Genomic DNA, 19,017 nt, shown 5'->3' on the forward strand with positions numbered 1-19,017 from the left:
CTCTTCTCTTCTCTTCTCTTCTCTTCTCTTCTCTTCTCTTCTCTTCTCTTCTCTTCTCTTCTCTTCTCTTCTCTTCTCTTCTCATTAGTGAATATTCTTCACCTGGCTTCTCCAGAAACGTACATAAATGCATGTTTGTATACAGAGTATCATGGCACTTATAATTTTTTTTTAATTAAAATAGCTGATCTGGAGGGTTGCAATATTTTTTAATCATCTTTACTACTTTTGGTCTCAGTATACACAGTTTCCCAAAACCCATGAAAGTTGATGACATCTTTTTGTGGATTTCCACCAGTAGAAATCTTGGGCTCATACCACAAGTAATTTTGGAATCCCACGACATTTTGTGGCATGGTTTCATTTGTCTCAGTCATCCAGCTATGGTAGCAGGCTACTGCAATTAGTTAGCTTATGATATTTACATGTTTTGTTGGTTTTATTTTAAGAGAAAGTAGTTTATTTTAAAAGAAAAAAAATCCCCACAATATGTTTTATTTATTTCCTGAGGACTTTCACTTACACAAGTAGGCACCAGACATTTGAAATTGACTTTCTGCACAACAGTAAAAAACTTAAGAATTTGGCTTAGTTTCATTTAAAACAGTAAAAATTGACCTTGTAAACATTTCCATAGGAGGTAGGATGCATACATTTGACAATCTGTCAAATAAGAGATAGTAAACAGTTACTCTGTGATCCTAATAAATAATGAGCAACACAGGCATTAAATAAACATTTTTATACAAAAAGATATAAGTGAAACACTAAAATAGCATTTTAAATAAATTAGGAATAGATGTAATCATTTCTTTACAACTTAGTCTTGCTTGCAAGAATCACTGGTTCTTTCTGCTCACCCTGAATTTCTGACCGAAAAGCTGTAATAGTCAGAACAATCCTGAGTGATTCACAACCAGGACCCAGCCTGAATATAGCTATTTCTTTTGTGTGGAGGGCTGCTGATATCTCTAAAATGGCTCCTTTAACACCTATACGTAATACTTTTCTATTCCACCAACTTGAAGGAGATTGTCATCATAGCCTTAATGTCTGGATTTGGAAAGTAAGCTTAAGGCACTGACATGTCCCTCTCAGCTCAGGTTCCTCCAGCAGCTGCTCCCATGAAGACAGTGTTGATTGGTGGTAAAGATGACACCATATCTCTGTTTGGTGGGCCATGGGACTCCAGATTTTCCTGAGAAGGGAACTGACCAGATGTTCCATACATACACTGGGAAGAAGATGCAGTTTGCATGTTTGAAGCTGTGAAAAAAGAAAGGTTCCCATCATTGCAAGTTTTCTATCTATCGAATTTAATAAAAAACACAATCCAATTTCATCTGATGGAAACCCTTATCTACCAGACACATCATCTCAAGGGTGGAAATGTCAACACTTCTATACTTCACTCAATTTAGCTATACTTCTGTAACTGTTCTTCAATGGCTCCTCACGTCATCAGGGTACAGGTCAAAACCCATGTATAAGCAAACTCTGCTAAAAATCCAGCTACGGGCCTGAAGTTTATGGCTTGCATATGAGCCATCTTCTCTGATAATTGTGCAAAGCTATTTATGTGCGCTATGCTCGTCTTTCCATATCTTGCACCATTCAGGTCCATATTCAGTGGTGGTACCACTGCCACCACCTGGCACATATCAACATAGAATACAGAAGATACTTGATGGGCACAGTCCATTTGTGGTGGTGCTGGGGTTTTTTCACCCTCTTTAGCATCCCTTAAAGAACTGAACACTGAATTCTTGCAGAGCCTTAATGAGGCAAGTAATGTCTGACCTTCTGTGCAGGGTTAACAGGTAAGCAGTAGGAAGAGGTAATCTTGTGGAGAAACAAACGGTGCCCTAGTTTATATCTTCCGTGCAACCCTTTTTGGAATGTGAGACCAAACTCAGCTGCAATTTGTTTAATGTATATACCAAAACAAACCCTTTGGGGTTAGGCAATTTCACCTGAAATTCATTGTCAGTAGGAGCTTTGCCTAATACACGCAGTTGTTGAAGCATAGGACAGGAAGGGACTATACCACAGGAAGTATATATCTAGACATCCCCAACCCAGGGTTCCTTTGGTTTCTTCATTTGATCCTTAAGAGCCCTTAGAAGAGCCCAGTCTCTTATTAGCTCACTTAATAGTTTCCTAATATGGATTTTTCTGCAATTCAGGCCAGTCATTCTACTCCTCATGGATCATAGTCCTCCTTAGGGGAGTGAAGAGTTCTTAAATCCACTGTCCTGCAATTTTAAGGAAAACACATCTTATGATACATCCTAGGTACTGAGCTATTTTATCTCTATATTGCATCTCATATACTATATGTGTGAGCTACAGTTTAATACTCGGCACTTGTTAGGATGCTAAAAAGTTCATAGCTCTTCCTCAGTCGTTGGCTATACTTACGCATAGGAGTCCGACAGACAATTGAAGGTGAGGAGTCTGTGTAGTATGAGCCTGTTTGTTTTCTTCCGCTGTCATCCAAGATGTTCAGTGGATCATGTATATCATTGTATGATGGCAACGATCGAATGCTGCTTACACTGCTGATCACAGAAACATGTTGATCCACCATTGTTCCAAGTCTGTCAGATTCTGGATAATTTATATTGTTTCCATAATATCCTATTGACAGGAGATTGGAAAAAAGTAGAGTGAAACTACTGGTGAAGAGAAAGGGTAGAGTAGGAGCCTGCGATAATCTGGGACAAAAGGTAATGGTCGCCGGCTGAGTCCCTTGAGAATAAGATTATTTATGTACACATACAGCCTAGTAACATTAGTAACATATGCAGTGACTGACCCAAAAGAGGGGTGGTAACAAGGGAAGAAAAGCATCCTAAGAGTTCAGTCATGCCTTCAGTACAGAATTGCCCTTCCATTCTAAGTTCAGAATCAAACAGTAGCCTGCAATCAGTGGCCATAAGAGACACCATGGGGACTCCTATCCACAGTTCAGTGCTCCCTTCTTAAGCTCACAATCAAGGAAAGTATACCTGGGAAGAAAACCTGCATGGTAATACATACTTACTGCATATGCAAATCCATATGAAAGCAACATTGCCACTGTGTCTTTCCTCCAGAAGAGGGAGATGGTTTTGCTGACTATATATCTGAAGCAGATTGTGGCAATAACTTTACGTTTGAAATATGAGAAATATTAGGGCCAGAGTCTCAAACTAATGCTAGTGCACATCTTTATACTTCGTTTCACCATCCTGACCCTGCAACTAGAATGGCCCGTTATGCTGATTCCAGAGGTAAGCTATCTTATGCTTGCTCTGTTTCACAGTAGACATTTTGTGGGCTTCTCAAGAGACTGTTAAATCACAGGGTCATCCTGGTTTTGCTTCCTTCGTGCAAGACATGTCAATGGTGCCAAAGGAAGATTAGCATAGGTGCAGCAGATGCATTTGAGGTCAACTGAGGATTGACCAGAGGAAAATAAATCCTTAAGTAGCTTGTTAAGCTGCTTTACAATCTCTGTGTGTTGTCAGAGAAGTGGAAAACAGGAAGTTATAAATAAAACTTGAAAAACATCTTCCATATAAAAAAGGAGAGAAGAAGCGTTTTACTCCAGCAAGGGAAGAGAAACAGAAGGGAAAAAGAAAATATATATCAATACCGTTGGAAGCATTAGCGGGATATGCTGCTCCTAGGCATGTAGACACCGAGTTGCTCAAGAAATTGAAACTCCCTGTATTCAGAAACTGCATATTGTCCTGAGACATGGATGAGGGACCATAGCTGGAAGGAGATCTCGCATTGTATGGAGACACAGCACAACTGTTGCTGAAGTAGTCTCTGGAGAACTGCTGTTCACTCAAGGCATTGAATCGGCTGTGCTCTGCTCTGTGGTGGTAAACTCCTGAATTGGAATGGGCCTGAGTTCTGAACATAGCCTGGTAATTGGAATTGTTTCCATAGTAATTCTGATTACTTTGTGACAAAGTCTGATAAAGGGGTTCTGAGTAGGAAGAGCACTGTGAATGTGTGGATAACACCGGACCTCCACTTGGAGGTCTCACAGCCATTGGCCCCTGGTTGATAACGCTTCCTCGGCTGACCATGGCTGGTGAAACGGGTGGAGTCATCAGGTGACCGGTGCTGTGGGACAGCTCCATCTGACCTGGAATAAATAAGCATTAGCCGTGATGAGCGTTCATACTGCAGTACTGCTGAATAGAGCGGATCTGTTAAGACACTAACCCTTTAGTGAATTTAACATCACCATTTGAAACCTTTACAAAGGATATGCATTGGCCCCACCTATACAACCCATGTTCTTTAATTCATGGCTTCAGGCTACAAAGCTTCCCACTTTCATTCTCCAGCTTGGAGGCTACCACATTCAGTGGGAAATTCCAGCAGTTACAAGCCTCGTGTGCTCCAGGTGTTACTGTTCATTCTCTCCTCACAAGAACCTCACCAAGCCAAGACATATTGGACAGTTTCACCATTGTTGCAAGAGGATCTGTTAGAGAGGGTGAGCTGACGAAACATTATTTACTAGAGGTCTTTATAAATGCATATGGTGATTGCTCCTCTTACAGCAATGTGTTACTGTGGACTGAAAGACTTAACCAGCAAATAAGAGAAGAAGAAACTAGAAGAACTGATACATACCTGTCAGCTGCATATTCTCACTGTCTCCTGTGGCGAAGGGGTTCAGACCAGAAGGTGCACTGCTGGGTTGGCTAGCTGACAAGGACACGTAGGTTTGCTCTGCTAGACACTCATTTTTGACTGAAGTGTCAGTGGGCAGAGGAGCAGCTTTGTTACGATTTGCTAGGAAGCAAGAGCTTGGTGATGCAGTAAAGGTGGCTTTGCTTGCATCTGGAAGGGTAAATGAAAACTCTTGGTGGCTGTTACGTATGCTCGTTGCACATAAATTCACCACTAGTATATAGACAGCATATGAGCTGCTTTTCGTATCTTTGGTTGCTTATTTTAAAAGCCAGTGAAGCCTCCATATTTTGCATGTAGCCAATGAATGCAAATATTGCTCTAGTCTTGATTTTCCCAGTGGAACTGTTTATATCATATTCCCTGACCACAGATCTACACCACAGATTATCAGCTCCTTACTGAAGCCATCACAGTAAAGGTATGAATCAGATTTATTTCCTGGAAGTAAATGTCAGCAATGAAGTCAAGCAAATTGCACTAAGAGTGAATCAGGCTCATGACACTTCATCCTAAAGAATTAACAATGGGAATCTTAGAATGCTTAAACTCTATTTTCATACTGATACCTAGAGAAAAGCATTTGTTATACTCAGTAGTTCTTCAGTTTTCTGCAAACTATTGATAAAGTCAGTGGACGTTCTACTATTCTTCAGTGGAAACCATGACTGTTCCTTATGGTTTCAAGTAATTCACCTAAGTATCCAAGGATACGGCAACCACTGCATAGGACAAGTTTTTTCCTGAAGGCTGAATTAAAATAAAAAGTGCAGCATCTACCGTCAGACAAATTCTATGCAAGTTTCTTGCAGTAAGGTGCAGATTTAGAGTAATCACAACCAAAAAGTTAAAGATTGATTACTGGTGCTAATGTTAATAAAAAATAATTCAGCAGAACCCAGTGGAGTTTCACTGGATTTTTAGGGATTAACTTGGACCAGAATTTGATCCAAGTCAGTCTTCATTCATTTTATAGCACAGGACCTGGAGCATATGACTTCAAGCTGTCTAACCTTGAAGAAGCCTGGTAGATGGAAAATGTTAAGGATACTGTTTAAAATTCATTTTGTTTCTCTTCCACATAGTAATACTTCAGCCAGGTGTTAAACGGGACTCCAAACTTGTGTTCCAACCTTGCAGGGATATTTGCATTTTGGTAACATTTAATACATTCCTAGTTCAAGGTGTTATTACATATTTAAGCTTTGGCAGAAAAAAATGGATTAGGAATTCCTGCCCTTTCTGCTACTTACACCTTTTTTTTCACATTTCAGCTTGTGGCCGTTCAGATGCACCTGCAAGTGTTTGTTCCATCAAAGATCATATCAGTGATCCAGTGTATTCACATTCCCACAAAATGTTATTAACTGAACTATGGTAGGAAGGTGGGAATGAATTGCTGAGTGAAGGGCCACAAGCTTTTCAGGTGAATTTGACAACGTTGCATATAACTACGCCTTCAGGAGAAGATAGTAAGCCTGCTTCTGTTTAAAGTTAAACAAATATGTCAATTTCTAAAAATACAGGCGTACATTCCAAAGAACCAAGCTCTAATTACCTAAATTCTTCATATATTTGTCCAGTAGATTCTGGAGTTCTTGTTCTTTGTCATTGTTGAACTGTGTCTCCATGGCGAGCAGGATGTACTCATCTAGTAGCATGCGGATCAAATGAAAAGAACCTTTCGGAGGAAAAAGAGAGAGAGTAGCTGAGTTATCTTTGTGACCATCTCTCACCACTCTACAAGAAGCAAGTGAAACAAACAAATAATTGTGGACTTTAAATGACCTGGCAAGACCAACAAGGAATAGTGCCTAACTTCTAGCTCTAATCTCTCTTTGCACTGGCCCACCTAGCTCAATTGTTTACTGTCCTGTAGGCTATTTGACCACTAATTACATCAAAGAAAAATACTGATGAAAGTGAGACATGCTTTATACTTGAAGAGGGCACACAGTGGAGCTAGATAAGGCCAAAGTCTGCTAGAATGCCTCTGCTCTATTTCTGTTTGCCTTGTGCTAAATAACCAGACAATAACTGGTGAAGTCTTTGACCTTATTTCAAGGATATATCACATTAAAAATGTGTGTCTCCTTACAGCCATTTCAAATAGCCTCTGAATTTTAGACAACAATGTACCTACAACTAAACTTAGGAAATTTTGTACTAGATTTAAAGTGAGTTTAACTTGCTCTACCAACTTCTATTTTATAAAAGGTTCTTTCTGAGAGTCCCCAAAAATGTAAACATTTCTAAAGATGGACATGTGAACCTTAATTTTTAAAAGCCACAACCACTGTTGAATTGACTGTCTGCTGATCCCAGAATTAAATGAGTAGTGATCTGCCAAATTCCTTTTGCTTTTATGAAAACATACCATGCACAAGAACTTCTATACAGCAGTAATTTTTTACCAAACTGATCCACATGTAAAACTAATAATTTAAATCTTCTGTCTTCTGTACTGAGATATGCAGTTACACTTCCATTGCCATACCAAAACAAACAGAGCTTCTAGCTCTTAAATGGCAAAGCAGTATCAACCAGCAATTCAAAAGAAAAAATACCTTTGAAAAATGAACATGTGACACAGGACACCAACAAAATATTGCTATCATTTACTGTGAAATGTTAGTTTGAAAAACACATTACACAGCATTTGTGGCTTTGATCAAAGAATCTTTAGACTAGCACAGGTTCCTCTGCTGAGGAAATGGTGGAAAGCTGGTAAGCGCTAGCACATATGTACAAAATTTGAGTGTTTTTACAAAGCCCAGGTACCAAAACTTGACGCGTTGTTTAGGGTTAGGTTATGCATCACTCGAGCACCAAAAAAACTCCATTTGAGAAGGAAGTCTTGAGCTCTCTTCTTTAATGACCTCCCATTTTGCTTGCTTGCCTGAAAGAGAAGAGTAAAATACTGTTAAGTATGTTAACTTGCTTTCTGCACACAGGAGAAAAGAAAGGAGAACTGAATATGCTTGAGAGTTCAAGGAGTCCTTGACTCAGGTTGATGTGGCAGGGTGGATCAAGCTGCCTGATTCAAACTGTCTTCATAATGTGTGTCCTAAAGTGATAAAGAAGAGCAGCATTCACTTTTTTTAGTGCAACCAGAGTAGAGCTCTGACAATGTCAGATAAAGCGAACTGCTTACTGCTTGGGCTCTGCTGTGTCCTGAAGGTATATAGATTAGCTCATATTCTAGTATTAAAGGTGCCAAATTATTCTGTAAATATACAGGTGTACAAGGCAGAAAGAAAAAAAAAAAACCACCCTCTGGCACATAAACAGGGAACAGAAATTAGTCTTTGTACTTTAATGTCATCTGTATAATACTGGCCAGACTTTCTCTTACAAAATGGTATGTTTACTATCCTAACATTGACACTTTTAATGCTGCTCATTTCATACTGTCACTTTGCTCTGGCAGTGATTTGTTCGTGTGGTAACGTACGCCCTGTTGCTTTCTCAAACAGCAAGCAGAAAGAAGCTGTTGTGTGAGTTTGACAGTAACCACACTTTAGCATGAACAGAAGGCAGACAGCAATGGAAGGATTACATGTTCTGTAAATTATTAGCTTCTGCTTAGTTGACCTAGCTGCATATCAGGACTTGTAGGTATTTCTTACCCCAACTACAGGAAAATAACGCTAGGAACCATACCTGTTAACTTTAATAATACAGTATCACATAGTAGATGCTGAATGGGAGAGTGCTTCACCTTTTCTGCCTGGCTTGTTTATCAAGAATTGTCTTCTGAAATTGTGGAATCAATTTTAGACCATAATAATTCAGTTCTAAAATAAGTTGTGACTGCTCAGCTACAGTGGGAGTTTTGTGTCTAGGTAAGTGTGTATGAGGACTCAGTTTGGCTCTGCTGCCCTTAATCATCCAAAGCTCCTCACTGTGCTGCTCACATATGACAGCAAATGTTAGGAAACTCAGAGTGCTTTAAAAAGAAAGAAATTATCACTGTCTCCATTGAAATTTGGGAAAACAGGTGAAGAAAGGAAAAATGACATGCCCGTGGTTATTCTGTAAGTGGCAGTCACTCTTTTGCAAGCCAGTCAAAGCTAACTGCACTGTCTCCTCCTCTTGCATCCATTCATGTCAAGATGCTCCCTAAAATGATGGATAAGATATTGCATTTCCAGATAGAACATGACCTGATGAGAAGACCAGCGTTTAGCTACTAGCAAGCAATGTGTAACATTTTATTCTGCTAGTTCACATTTATTAGAGTCCTAAATGGGATAAATATCTCTTACTTGAACTGTATCTTCTATTCTGGTCTGTAGAAATCTTTCGACAGGTTAGCTACTTCTGAACCCATCTGCTACATTAACTTATACCACATACAGTACCATCCAAATACCATGAAAGAAAGAATTGCTTCTCTAAGGAACTACTTTTGTTCACCTTACTGACTGGGCAATACCCCTGTAATTCTGCGTGCGCAGATAAGGTGGATGGGTTTCTTTCATGTACAGTTTATGACAGTGCTGACTTTTATGTTTTAGTTAAGATATACTTCCTAGTTTGTCACACACATAAGACTGTTCAACAGCACTCAACATGATTAATTAGAACTAACGGCACTGGAACCTTTCACACTAAATGAAGAACTCCCCTGTTAAAATAAAGAGATGGGAGCAGATATGAGAATCCCATGTGGGAAACCAATGGGACTGCGTAAGTAAGGGACTGTGTAAGGAGTAAGGGGAGTAGGATTTGATCTTGAGTCAGGCAGAACATTTGAAAGGTACCTTGATAACCCTTTGCTCAACCACAGTATCCAACCATTCAATAAATGATTCCACAGTGGCATTCTTCTTTAGAAGGTCCTTCAGTTCTTGGAACACTGTAATAGAGTCATCTACCATGTAAAAAGGAGAACATATCATTGCATGCTATTCTGAACGTGAGAAAAAGCCACTCACCAGCCACATGACAATATTGTAGCATGGAAAGGAAAAGCAAAGAATTAGAGCAGTGAAGAAATGAGCAATTCCCCAGCAAAGCAAGCAGACACACATCCATCACACATATATATTTTAATTACTTAAGCATTACAATGATACAGGTTGTAAGACAAGGAAGTTTTACAAGAAAATAAAAGCAAAAAAAAATTCTGGTATTTTCCATTCATTTCGAGATTCAGCCTTGAAAACCTTTCCATTACTAAGTTTAGTAGTAAAGCTTTATCTGTAATGTGGCAGACTTGTATACTGTCTTAGGTTTCTCTTATATTTTACAAGTTTCTAACAATACAATGTAAAGCTAACTTCCCCAATTCCCATTTTTTAAAAAGTGCCTGAATGACCAGTTATTTCTCTTCTCCTTTTCTTTTTTTAACCAGTGTGAAAGGAGATAAAGAACAAAATAAAAAAACATTACACAAAAAGTAGGAAATGGCAACTCAGATGAAAATGTGAATAGGATTGTGAACCGTTAAAGAGAACAAATTTTCATGATCAAAGTAACAATATTTAGAAGACAACACATTGCTATTGCTCTCCTTTCAGCTCTCCGAACTCTGATCAACATGATTCCTATGACAAAAGTTATCTTTTTAATAGAGAAAATGGTTATATCTTTTTTCAACAACAGGTATGTATATGAAAGCTAATACCCTCAAAATTTGTACATTACTCCACTCTATTCTGTGTATGAAAATAGCTGTTATACTTTATAGAAAATTATGCATTTTTTTAAAGGTCAGCTTTCAGTAAAAAAAAATCTATTCATACAAAAAAAAGTAAACTAGCTCAAATATCCATTAAATTAAGTCATAATTATATGGAATTTTTGAGACATCTTTCAAGAACTGATCTGTGCCAATATCCCCATTTGATTAGGACAAAACTTCAAAAGAGATTTTATTACACTTAGCAACTGACATGTAAATGATTTTTTCAGCAACCATTTAAAGTCATCTAGCTGGGATGACTTCACAGCATAAGCTTCTGTTCTTGTAGGACATACTAGGGCAACCCACTGGTTTTCTTAAGCTACTGAAGTTAACCCCGAGCTAGATTAGAGAATCCAGTGTCTATGTGCGTCTTTTCTCAGTCCATCTCCAAGTAGACTAGTGTGGCATGGAATGAAAGAGTGAATTACTTTTAATGATACAGATATATCACCATGGACTTACATTCACTGTAGACCTCCCCATCAGAGTCTGTGCTCCCTGAGACTGCAAGGAGTGCCTGAGAGCCAATACTATTCAAATCAACTTTTTCAATATCCGACACCATGGAATTCACCACATGCTGATCAAAAAGGGCTGGCCGAGCAATCTGTAAGAGAAGGCAAGGTAAAATGCTGTTGTGGTTTAACCCCAGCTGGCAACTAAGCACCACACAGCCGCTCACTCACTCCCCACACCCCGGTGGGATGGGGGAGAGAATCAGAAGTGTGAAAGTAAGAAAACTCATGGGTTGAGATAAAAACAGTTTAATAATTTTTAAAAAAAGAAATAATAATAATAACAACAACAATAATAAAAAAAATTGTAAGGAAAGGAAAAAAATAACAGAGAGAAAAATACAACTCAAGAAAGACAAGTGATGCAAATGAAAACAATTGTTCACCACCAACACACCGATGCCCAGCCAGTCCCTGACCATCACCCCTCGCACCAACCTCCCCCCGGTGTTATTGCTGAGCATGATATCATATGGTGTGGAATATCCCTTTGGTCAGTTGGGGTCAGCTGTCCCAACTATGTCCACTCCCAACTTCTTGTGCACCTCCAAACTACTCACTGGTGGGGTGGTGTGAGAAGCAGGAAAGGCCTTGACTTTGTGTAAGCACTGCTCAGCAATAACTAAAACACCCCTGTGTTATCAACACTGTTTCCAGCACAAATCCAAAACATAGCCCCATACTAGCTACTATGAAGAAAATTAACTCTATCCCAGCCAAAACCAGCACAGACCCACACTTAGGGATCACCTGAATAACTCCTCAGAGAAGAATCATATTCTGTTCAATTTTCTTATCATGGCTAGGTTTTTTGTAGATCAGATGAGACAATGTTTCCCTTCCATTAGACTTCTAATGCTCTCCTAATGTGCCTTCTTATCAGATCATCTTCACAATGTCACCCACATGCTACTTCTGTCTTAATATTTATGAAAGAGAAAACTAAGTCAAGATGAGTATATGGTGCATCTACAGTTATTCCTGAGGACTACCACCTCAAAGCCCGAGCTGTTAGCACTTAAATTCCCCAAAAGGCATTGTACCCTTTTGTATAATCTACCAAATCATCACACGGAGGTACCTCCTAATTGCAGATACCTGTATCCTGCCAACACAGCCTTGGAGCCCTCAGCTACCTGGCACTCACATGTTCTTCTTTCAGTCGAAACTCAAAAAGAAATAAGGTCACTAAAAGACACCACGGACAAGACAGGGAACCTTTGCTAGGCAAGAAGGATCATCTGATATTTTCCAACTTGGAACTAAAACAAATACCCATATATTCCACTTCATCATTTGATTGCCAAAAGTTCCCATGATATTAGTTCATTATAATCATGGTCTTTTCTCTCTTTTCTACTACAAAAGTTTGAAGTTTTGGTCAGATCTATTTATGGCTGCTTCCTTCTTGCATGGTTAAAACTACCAGGTGCAAGTCTTCCATGGCTGAAGTTGAACCTTGAAAAAATAATGCATTATATCTCATAGCCAGCAAGGTGCACTGAATGTAATTGACAATTTTTTGGATGTATAGTCTTATTCAGTTTACCTGTGCTAAGTGTAGGAATGATGTCTGTCGTTTCAGGGAGGAAACAAATCTTCGTGCAATAGGCAGTTTCTTATCTGTCAGGTTTTCTGGTAGATTTTCCAAAGAGGAAACAACCCACTGTTCCCAGTTTTTTGCAAAGTTTCTTATATCTGCCAGTAAACTATAGGAAAAAAATGTATTTTAGAGAAACATCAATAAAAATTGTCTTGCATTAGTTTAAATAATTGGGTTTCAATCTATGATTAACAGACTCCTGGACATATCTGTGAATTACTCCTCAGGTGTCACCAAAAGGAAACAGGAAATGATCAACCATCAAAAGGCTAAAATTGACTATATATTGATCTGTGCCTCTTCTGAGAAAAATTGTAAGCCATCTGCCAATTGAAATAGGTTGAAAAACACTAGCTTTAAGAATAAACCATAAGAAATCCAAGAACCATTTGGAGATATCTGAAGCTAAAGGCCTTAGTCAGACAAAAAACCCCAAACAAGATGCCCTTCAAGGGAAAGGAAAAATGAGAAGATTCAAAGGTATCTTATAATAATCCTCTTATTAATGTCTTGTTGAGAAAATGCTTAGATATTATGGTGATGCATAGGATACAAACCTGAAAAGTATTCTGAAAAAAAGGTAACAATCACTTTTCCTTAAACAACATGAGTACATTTGTTTCTTTTTTGATCTTCTAGGGCTTTAGTGTAGAAAAAACCTATTTCAAAATATCCAATAAGCCAGTAAAATGGGACATTAAAATACTGTGTAATATTTTAAGGCTGTTCTATAGCTGTCCTCAGAGCGGACAGTATTTTGCCATACATACTCTACTGTTCTAAAAATGAGCATAAATATTGTGGGAAAATTTCCCTAGGATATAGAATTTCTGCTATTTATCTGGAATATGCCTAACAAACAGAATGTAGCATTATTATTGTCAAATACCTACCTTTCTGGCATTTCTTGCATTGTTGCAGGGATAAGCACATCTGTAAGGACCTTCAAAAAGGTAACAGAAAATGATATTGAGCTTCCACTGGCCATTTATTCATTCATATCTGTCTTGTCTACTTAGATTGCAAAGTGATAAGGACAGGAAATTTATATAGAATAAAGCCATTCAACCTATTGTCCAGATATTTATCTACCTAGATTTCTCCCATCACTATTAAATAGGAACACGTCAGATATTTATATACCTAGACTGCTCCCATTCTTAACGTATGCCAGCATGCCAGTAAAACAAGAAAGTGCTGTCACTCGTGTCTTACAGTAGGGAAATCAGTACAAGTGAGATGCATAAACACTTTGTCTTTTCTAGCATCATTGTGAGTCTCAGTAAAGCAGATACTCAAGCATCTCCCAAGTCCTTGAGTGCTTTTAGCCACATAACTCTTCTTCCTGCCATAGTTCGTGCGGCACTGAAGGTGTTCAGAGTTTAGGACAAATCCCCTATAGCTAAGTGTGGTTGTTTTGGCAAAAACTGTGCCATCTGGCATGCCTTCTGGGGGCTGTTATTGTGGAGAGCAAAGTTGTTAGCCTATATCCCAAAAATCTGTTTCCACTACTAAGGTAAATGGTTTTATAACAATGCAATAAAATTCCTCCTTCTTTCTGGCAGCTGTGCTGTCAAGAATATCTAACATGATTATAAGTGAGAAATAGCGAGAGACAAAGAAGAGGTACAACAGTAAATTTATGAACTTTTGAGAAATTCTGTTTTATTTCATTTAGAATTTAGTGCTCCTGTAGTATTTCTTCTTCTGTCACATTAAATATTTATTACAAATAAAGTTAATATTGGATCTCTTGGGACAGCATATTTCTAGCAGGAAGAAACTCATAAGCTCAAGGTACAATATAACCTCTGGAAGTAAACGAGGCTTAATGGCTCATCTCCAGGGTACTAATTATGACCTCTGATGCTAATCACCTTTACTTCACTCTGCTAACCAAAACATCTCTTCTTATTTTACAGCTTGATATGCTTCTAAGAAATGCACATTCTCATCTTTTCTGGATTTTTCCCCCATATTTTTGTACAGTACAGAATGACAAACAGATGACAATAAGGCACTCAGTGCTAAACAGCCCCAAGTCTCTTGCTTTGACTGCTTGGTGTCTACTGTTATGCCAACAGTTATTTCTTCCCATTGATATGTGGTTGTGAAATGTGTTAGAGAGAGGATGACAATCTTTTTTCTATTTATATGGCACGTCCTATCAGAGGAACTTAAAAGTACTTTGCAGCTATTAATTAATGATCTGATCTGATTTTCTAAATTAAAAACTCAGGAAACTCTGGTGGTATTACTTTCTTTATTTTTTCCGCAGTGCTCTATTGCTTAATCCTGACCTTGCGATGCTCTTTACTTTCACTTAGTTTCTACTATTTGTGTGATCATGCTGTGAACTAGATCAAAGAACTCATATGGCACAAAAACTCTGGAAAAACAAATGTTCCTTAGATTTTTTTTTAAACCCAAACCAGTTCAGAGTGCAGCAGTTTTGCTGGTGCAACTAGCAACACAGGAACTATAAGAGGCAGTAGAGGCAGGAGTATCTTAACCCAGTATTGGTCCAGCTCTGTAACTTGAAACCATGGCCTGACATAATCTGTGAGTAGCAGATTTGCATGTGGAATCACCTTGCTGATCTGCCACACACTCTTTTTGCTGGCAGAAATTGCAATAATCTTTTAAGTAAAAACAAGGCTTCAGTTTTCATCCAGGCTTAACTTAGTCAGCCTTGTCAGTGAAGCACACAAGCATTTCTTTTAGCTACATTCAGACAAGCAGGTCAGGATTTCACCGTTACTGTGCTGCCTATAGTCACACATCAAGTGTGCAGCAGAGCTGAGACTGGAGTTCAGCTCTTGCATGTGCCAGTTTTAAGTTCTTGATTTCAATGGAATCCTTGCTGATTTACACAGGTAAGCAGCAGAAAGCAGTCATGGCATCCTGTTATTCTAACTTCAACACTGTTTTTACACAAGCAAAAGCCATAACATGGTTGAGATTATCCATGTAGCTAAATGCTTAACTTACCTTATACAGTATTGAGTCACAAACACAGAAGATGTCAACGATGACGGGATTTTCAAGCAGGGGAAGAAGGTGGTCAGGCATTCCTTGCCAAAAATGTAATAAGAAATGCTGAATCTAAAGGAGTAGGAACCAGATTCATGGACATAAATAATGCTTTCTTGGCTCCCTGTGCATATATACCAAGAATGTATGTTCAAACAACCTTACCTCTTCAAAGTTCCCATTAATTGCATTGTCAAGGACACACTGACAGTGTGTTTTGTACATCATGATAAGAGTATCTACCTATTTTGGAAGAAAGAAAGATTAAACAGAGTTTCTTAGCTCTCTACTGCTATAATGAGCTAGGTTTCTGCTTTCTGTAGGTAGTATTTAAATACAGAAGATAAACTGTATTACAATGCATATTTACAAATAGGCAGTCTGTATATTCAGAAGTGATGAGGAGGTCACTCATCTCTAGTTTTCATTGAAATCTTTATGTCTCCGTGCTGTTGTCAGAAATGTAGCATCTGAATCTGTATACACTGTGAAAATGTGGATATCAAAGTAAGGCAATAGCTAGATTAGCCTGTCAGATGGTAAAGTAAATTCACCTTTCTGAAGCTAAGATTAATCCCAAAGAGTAGTGCAAGTTAATCATTAGGCTACTATAGGCGTCTATGAGTGTTCTGAAACATCATCTAGTTGGACAAATGAGAAAATAGCTGCCAGTCATTTGGTCAAAGTTTAATCACTGCCTTACAAGAACTGAACTTTAAAAAGCAGAACTCCCTTTCATCTCATCAGGCTAATTTATCTGAGTGGAGTGTTCCCTTATTTTAATAACTGCACAGAGGTATTACAAGACTGTAAAAAATAGTAGTAAATTTTTAAATTTGTAGCAAATTCTAAAACAAGATTTTTGTAAAGTATTTTAAGGAAATAAAAATGCTAGCAAAACCATTCTTATGGTCCAGAATCACAGAAAGTTTGTTACAGCTTATGAACTTCTCCAGCAAACCAATATCAGGTTTAGAATTAATCTAGTACCACTTTATTTCAATAGGTTAGCATACAGATTTCTTTGAAAACAGACTGTGCTGACTTTCAGAGCTGCTTCTGTAACTACATATCTTTGAAAAACAATGGCAAAGGGTGAGATTCAAGATAATTTTAAAGATTTTTTTTGGAAGGGGTTGATGGAAGTTTAAAGTATGTGTAAGTTTTCTGCAGAAACATAAAATGCAGAAATTATCAATCTATTTTAGTGCGGACTGCTACATTTATGGACTCTCCAGAGATTTCAGCTGCATGCACTTTCTTAGGAGTTTAATGCAGGAGTCAAACTTCATGTACGGGCTCTCTTCAACAGAGTACCTAAACTTCTTAGGTTCAATAACCCTTCATCAGATAAGCTGAAGGAGGGGAAAGACAGTAAGGAAAGAAAACAGGAAATAAGAGAACAAGGAATGAGGAAAGAGCAGCAAGGGAAAAGAGAGAGGGAGACACACAGAATGTCATCTCTCTCCCCACAGTCTCCTCATAACTCCATGGGTCAGTCCCCAGACAGTAACCCGCAAAGCCCTGCTGGGCCCTCCCATCATCTGGTCCCAACATCAGAGCGATTATATGCTGCTGGCCCAAAAATGAGGAGAAAATGAGTTGCATCTTTTTCTTCATTGTTGGAGTGGTAAAATTCAGTTTTGCTTACATTACTGTGCTGGGTCTGCAAGGAACCTCAAATGGTCTTCAGATTTAAATGTTATGAGAATGCTGTATATATGAGATGTCAATTCACTGATGGAGACTATAGCAGCAGGTGATGCACACTGCTGAGTACACCAGTTCTTGGGTTTTCTTTAGGAACTTCAAGACTTCCAGCTAAGGTCTCTGTACTACAGATGGCTCCTTTTGTTAAGCTCCTCACAACAAGAATCCTAAGCTTCACTACCTTCACAGAACAAACTTAAGAAGAAGCGCTCATAGAACAAAAAGCTTTAAAGCACCATATCTCAAGACAGCCACCATCACGACCTGTACTGAAGGATAAACTGGAGAGTTCACAATGTGTACCAAAAGGTTTCTAGCACAGTTCAGGGATGTAGCAGCCTGTAATGTGACCAGAAACAACACAGACGTAACATACAGGGAAGGAGTCAAAGACATAAAACATATGCCAGCAATACTTCTCACTGAACAGTTATCCTTAGGATGAGCAATACTGAGTATTGATTTGAGGAATACAATTTTACTAATTAAAAAAAAAAAAATGCTCAGATTTTCACAGTCTCTTTTCAAAATATTAATGAAAGAGAATAAAGTTCATCTAATTATTTGTTGTGAATTATTTGTTCTGATCCAATCAGAACAAAATTCACCTTAAATCCAAAGGCATTTGGAATGAATACAACTCTCAGTTATTTGTTTGTTTTGCTCTCCCCGTCTTACATACCATCAGTTTGTAAAATACTAGGTCAGTTAATAGGTAAATAATTCAACCACCTTTCCAGTGGAAAGCCAGTTAATCGGTGTTAGTAAAGGTTTGCCCCCTCTATAAATCAGTCACCTCTGTTTGATTATGGACATTTCTGGCTCTTTCATGTCAATACCTCAAAGGCTAAGATATGAAGAAACATTCTGTGGCAATTTTTGATCTGTAAGTCGGAAAAGAAGTAGCTCACATTTTACCTTGTCTTTAGAAATGCACCCTTGAAGCAAAAGGTGTTGAGCGCTTGGAAACTCTGGGAGGAGAGTTCCAGTTTTGGAACTCAGAGAATATTTACGAGTGAAACCACCCTGAAATTGAAGGAAAAAACAGGAACATTGAAATAGCTAATATAGATTCAACTGAAACCAGCAATTCATGCTAAACTTGCATATTATCTCATGAGTCTCTCAACATTCCAGAATACTTACATTCAAATAAGCCTTCCAAAATATTGATGCTTATCCAGATCTGGATTCCAGCTCAGAAAGGTAATTAAATACTTGCCTAGATCTAAACTCCACCCAATACAATTTTCAGAGTGATGCAGCCTTTGAGCCACATTACTTCATGGAATTCTACAAGCTTTGGATATAATCTATGATTAAAAAGTAAAGTAGAATACTAGTCTCCTCTACAGTATGGACTGTGATATCCTCAGGGAGACCCTAAGTTTTATTTAATATATATCTTTCTAGTGCAAGGATCTAGGATACTGGAGATGTTATTCTCCCCTGCTCTCTTCCTGCTCTGAGAGCACAGCAATAGTGATTTCTGCTGTTTTACTACGTAACCACTATTTTAGTTCATCATAAAGTTTGATAATATTTTATGGTGTTATGGATGTGATGGTAGGTAGGGTCTATGGACACTTCTGAATTTATTATATAGGTCTCTGTGATTGTGGCAGACTTGACATGAAGCCCCAGTTTCATATCTCAATAAGAACAATATTCCCAGCCGTTTAGTGTTCTTCAGTTACTTTGTCGAGACATGGTCAATGGTGACCTGGAGACAAGATAAATTCCTCCTGGATTATGCTAAATTC

General features: G+C 38.3%; 1 protein-coding gene across 1 annotated transcript in view; it reads right to left on the reverse strand.

Moving 5' to 3' along the window:
- Nucleotides 1–1,099: 1,099 nt before the first annotated feature.
- The window catches only part of RFX6 (regulatory factor X6), a gene marked incomplete at both ends in the record, with an annotated part of 36,599 nt that continues 18,681 nt past the window's right edge, over nt 1,100–19,017 (reverse strand). Inside the window, 13 exons of the mRNA XM_082307746.1 lie at nt 1,100–1,266; nt 2,422–2,640; nt 3,641–4,144; nt 4,642–4,851; nt 6,260–6,382; nt 7,483–7,600; nt 9,468–9,577; nt 10,856–11,000; nt 12,458–12,617; nt 13,405–13,454; nt 15,503–15,616; nt 15,710–15,787; nt 18,173–18,280. Of these exons, the coding sequence (XP_082163872.1) occupies nt 1,100–1,266; nt 2,422–2,640; nt 3,641–4,144; nt 4,642–4,851; nt 6,260–6,382; nt 7,483–7,600; nt 9,468–9,577; nt 10,856–11,000; nt 12,458–12,617; nt 13,405–13,454; nt 15,503–15,616; nt 15,710–15,787; nt 18,173–18,280 (2,106 nt within the window). The remainder of the gene's footprint in view (nt 1,267–2,421; nt 2,641–3,640; nt 4,145–4,641; nt 4,852–6,259; nt 6,383–7,482; nt 7,601–9,467; nt 9,578–10,855; nt 11,001–12,457; nt 12,618–13,404; nt 13,455–15,502; nt 15,617–15,709; nt 15,788–18,172; nt 18,281–19,017) is intronic.

This window comes from Platalea leucorodia (assembly GCF_965183815.1).
Source record: "Platalea leucorodia genome assembly, chromosome: 3".
NCBI lineage: Eukaryota > Metazoa > Chordata > Aves > Pelecaniformes > Threskiornithidae > Platalea > Platalea leucorodia.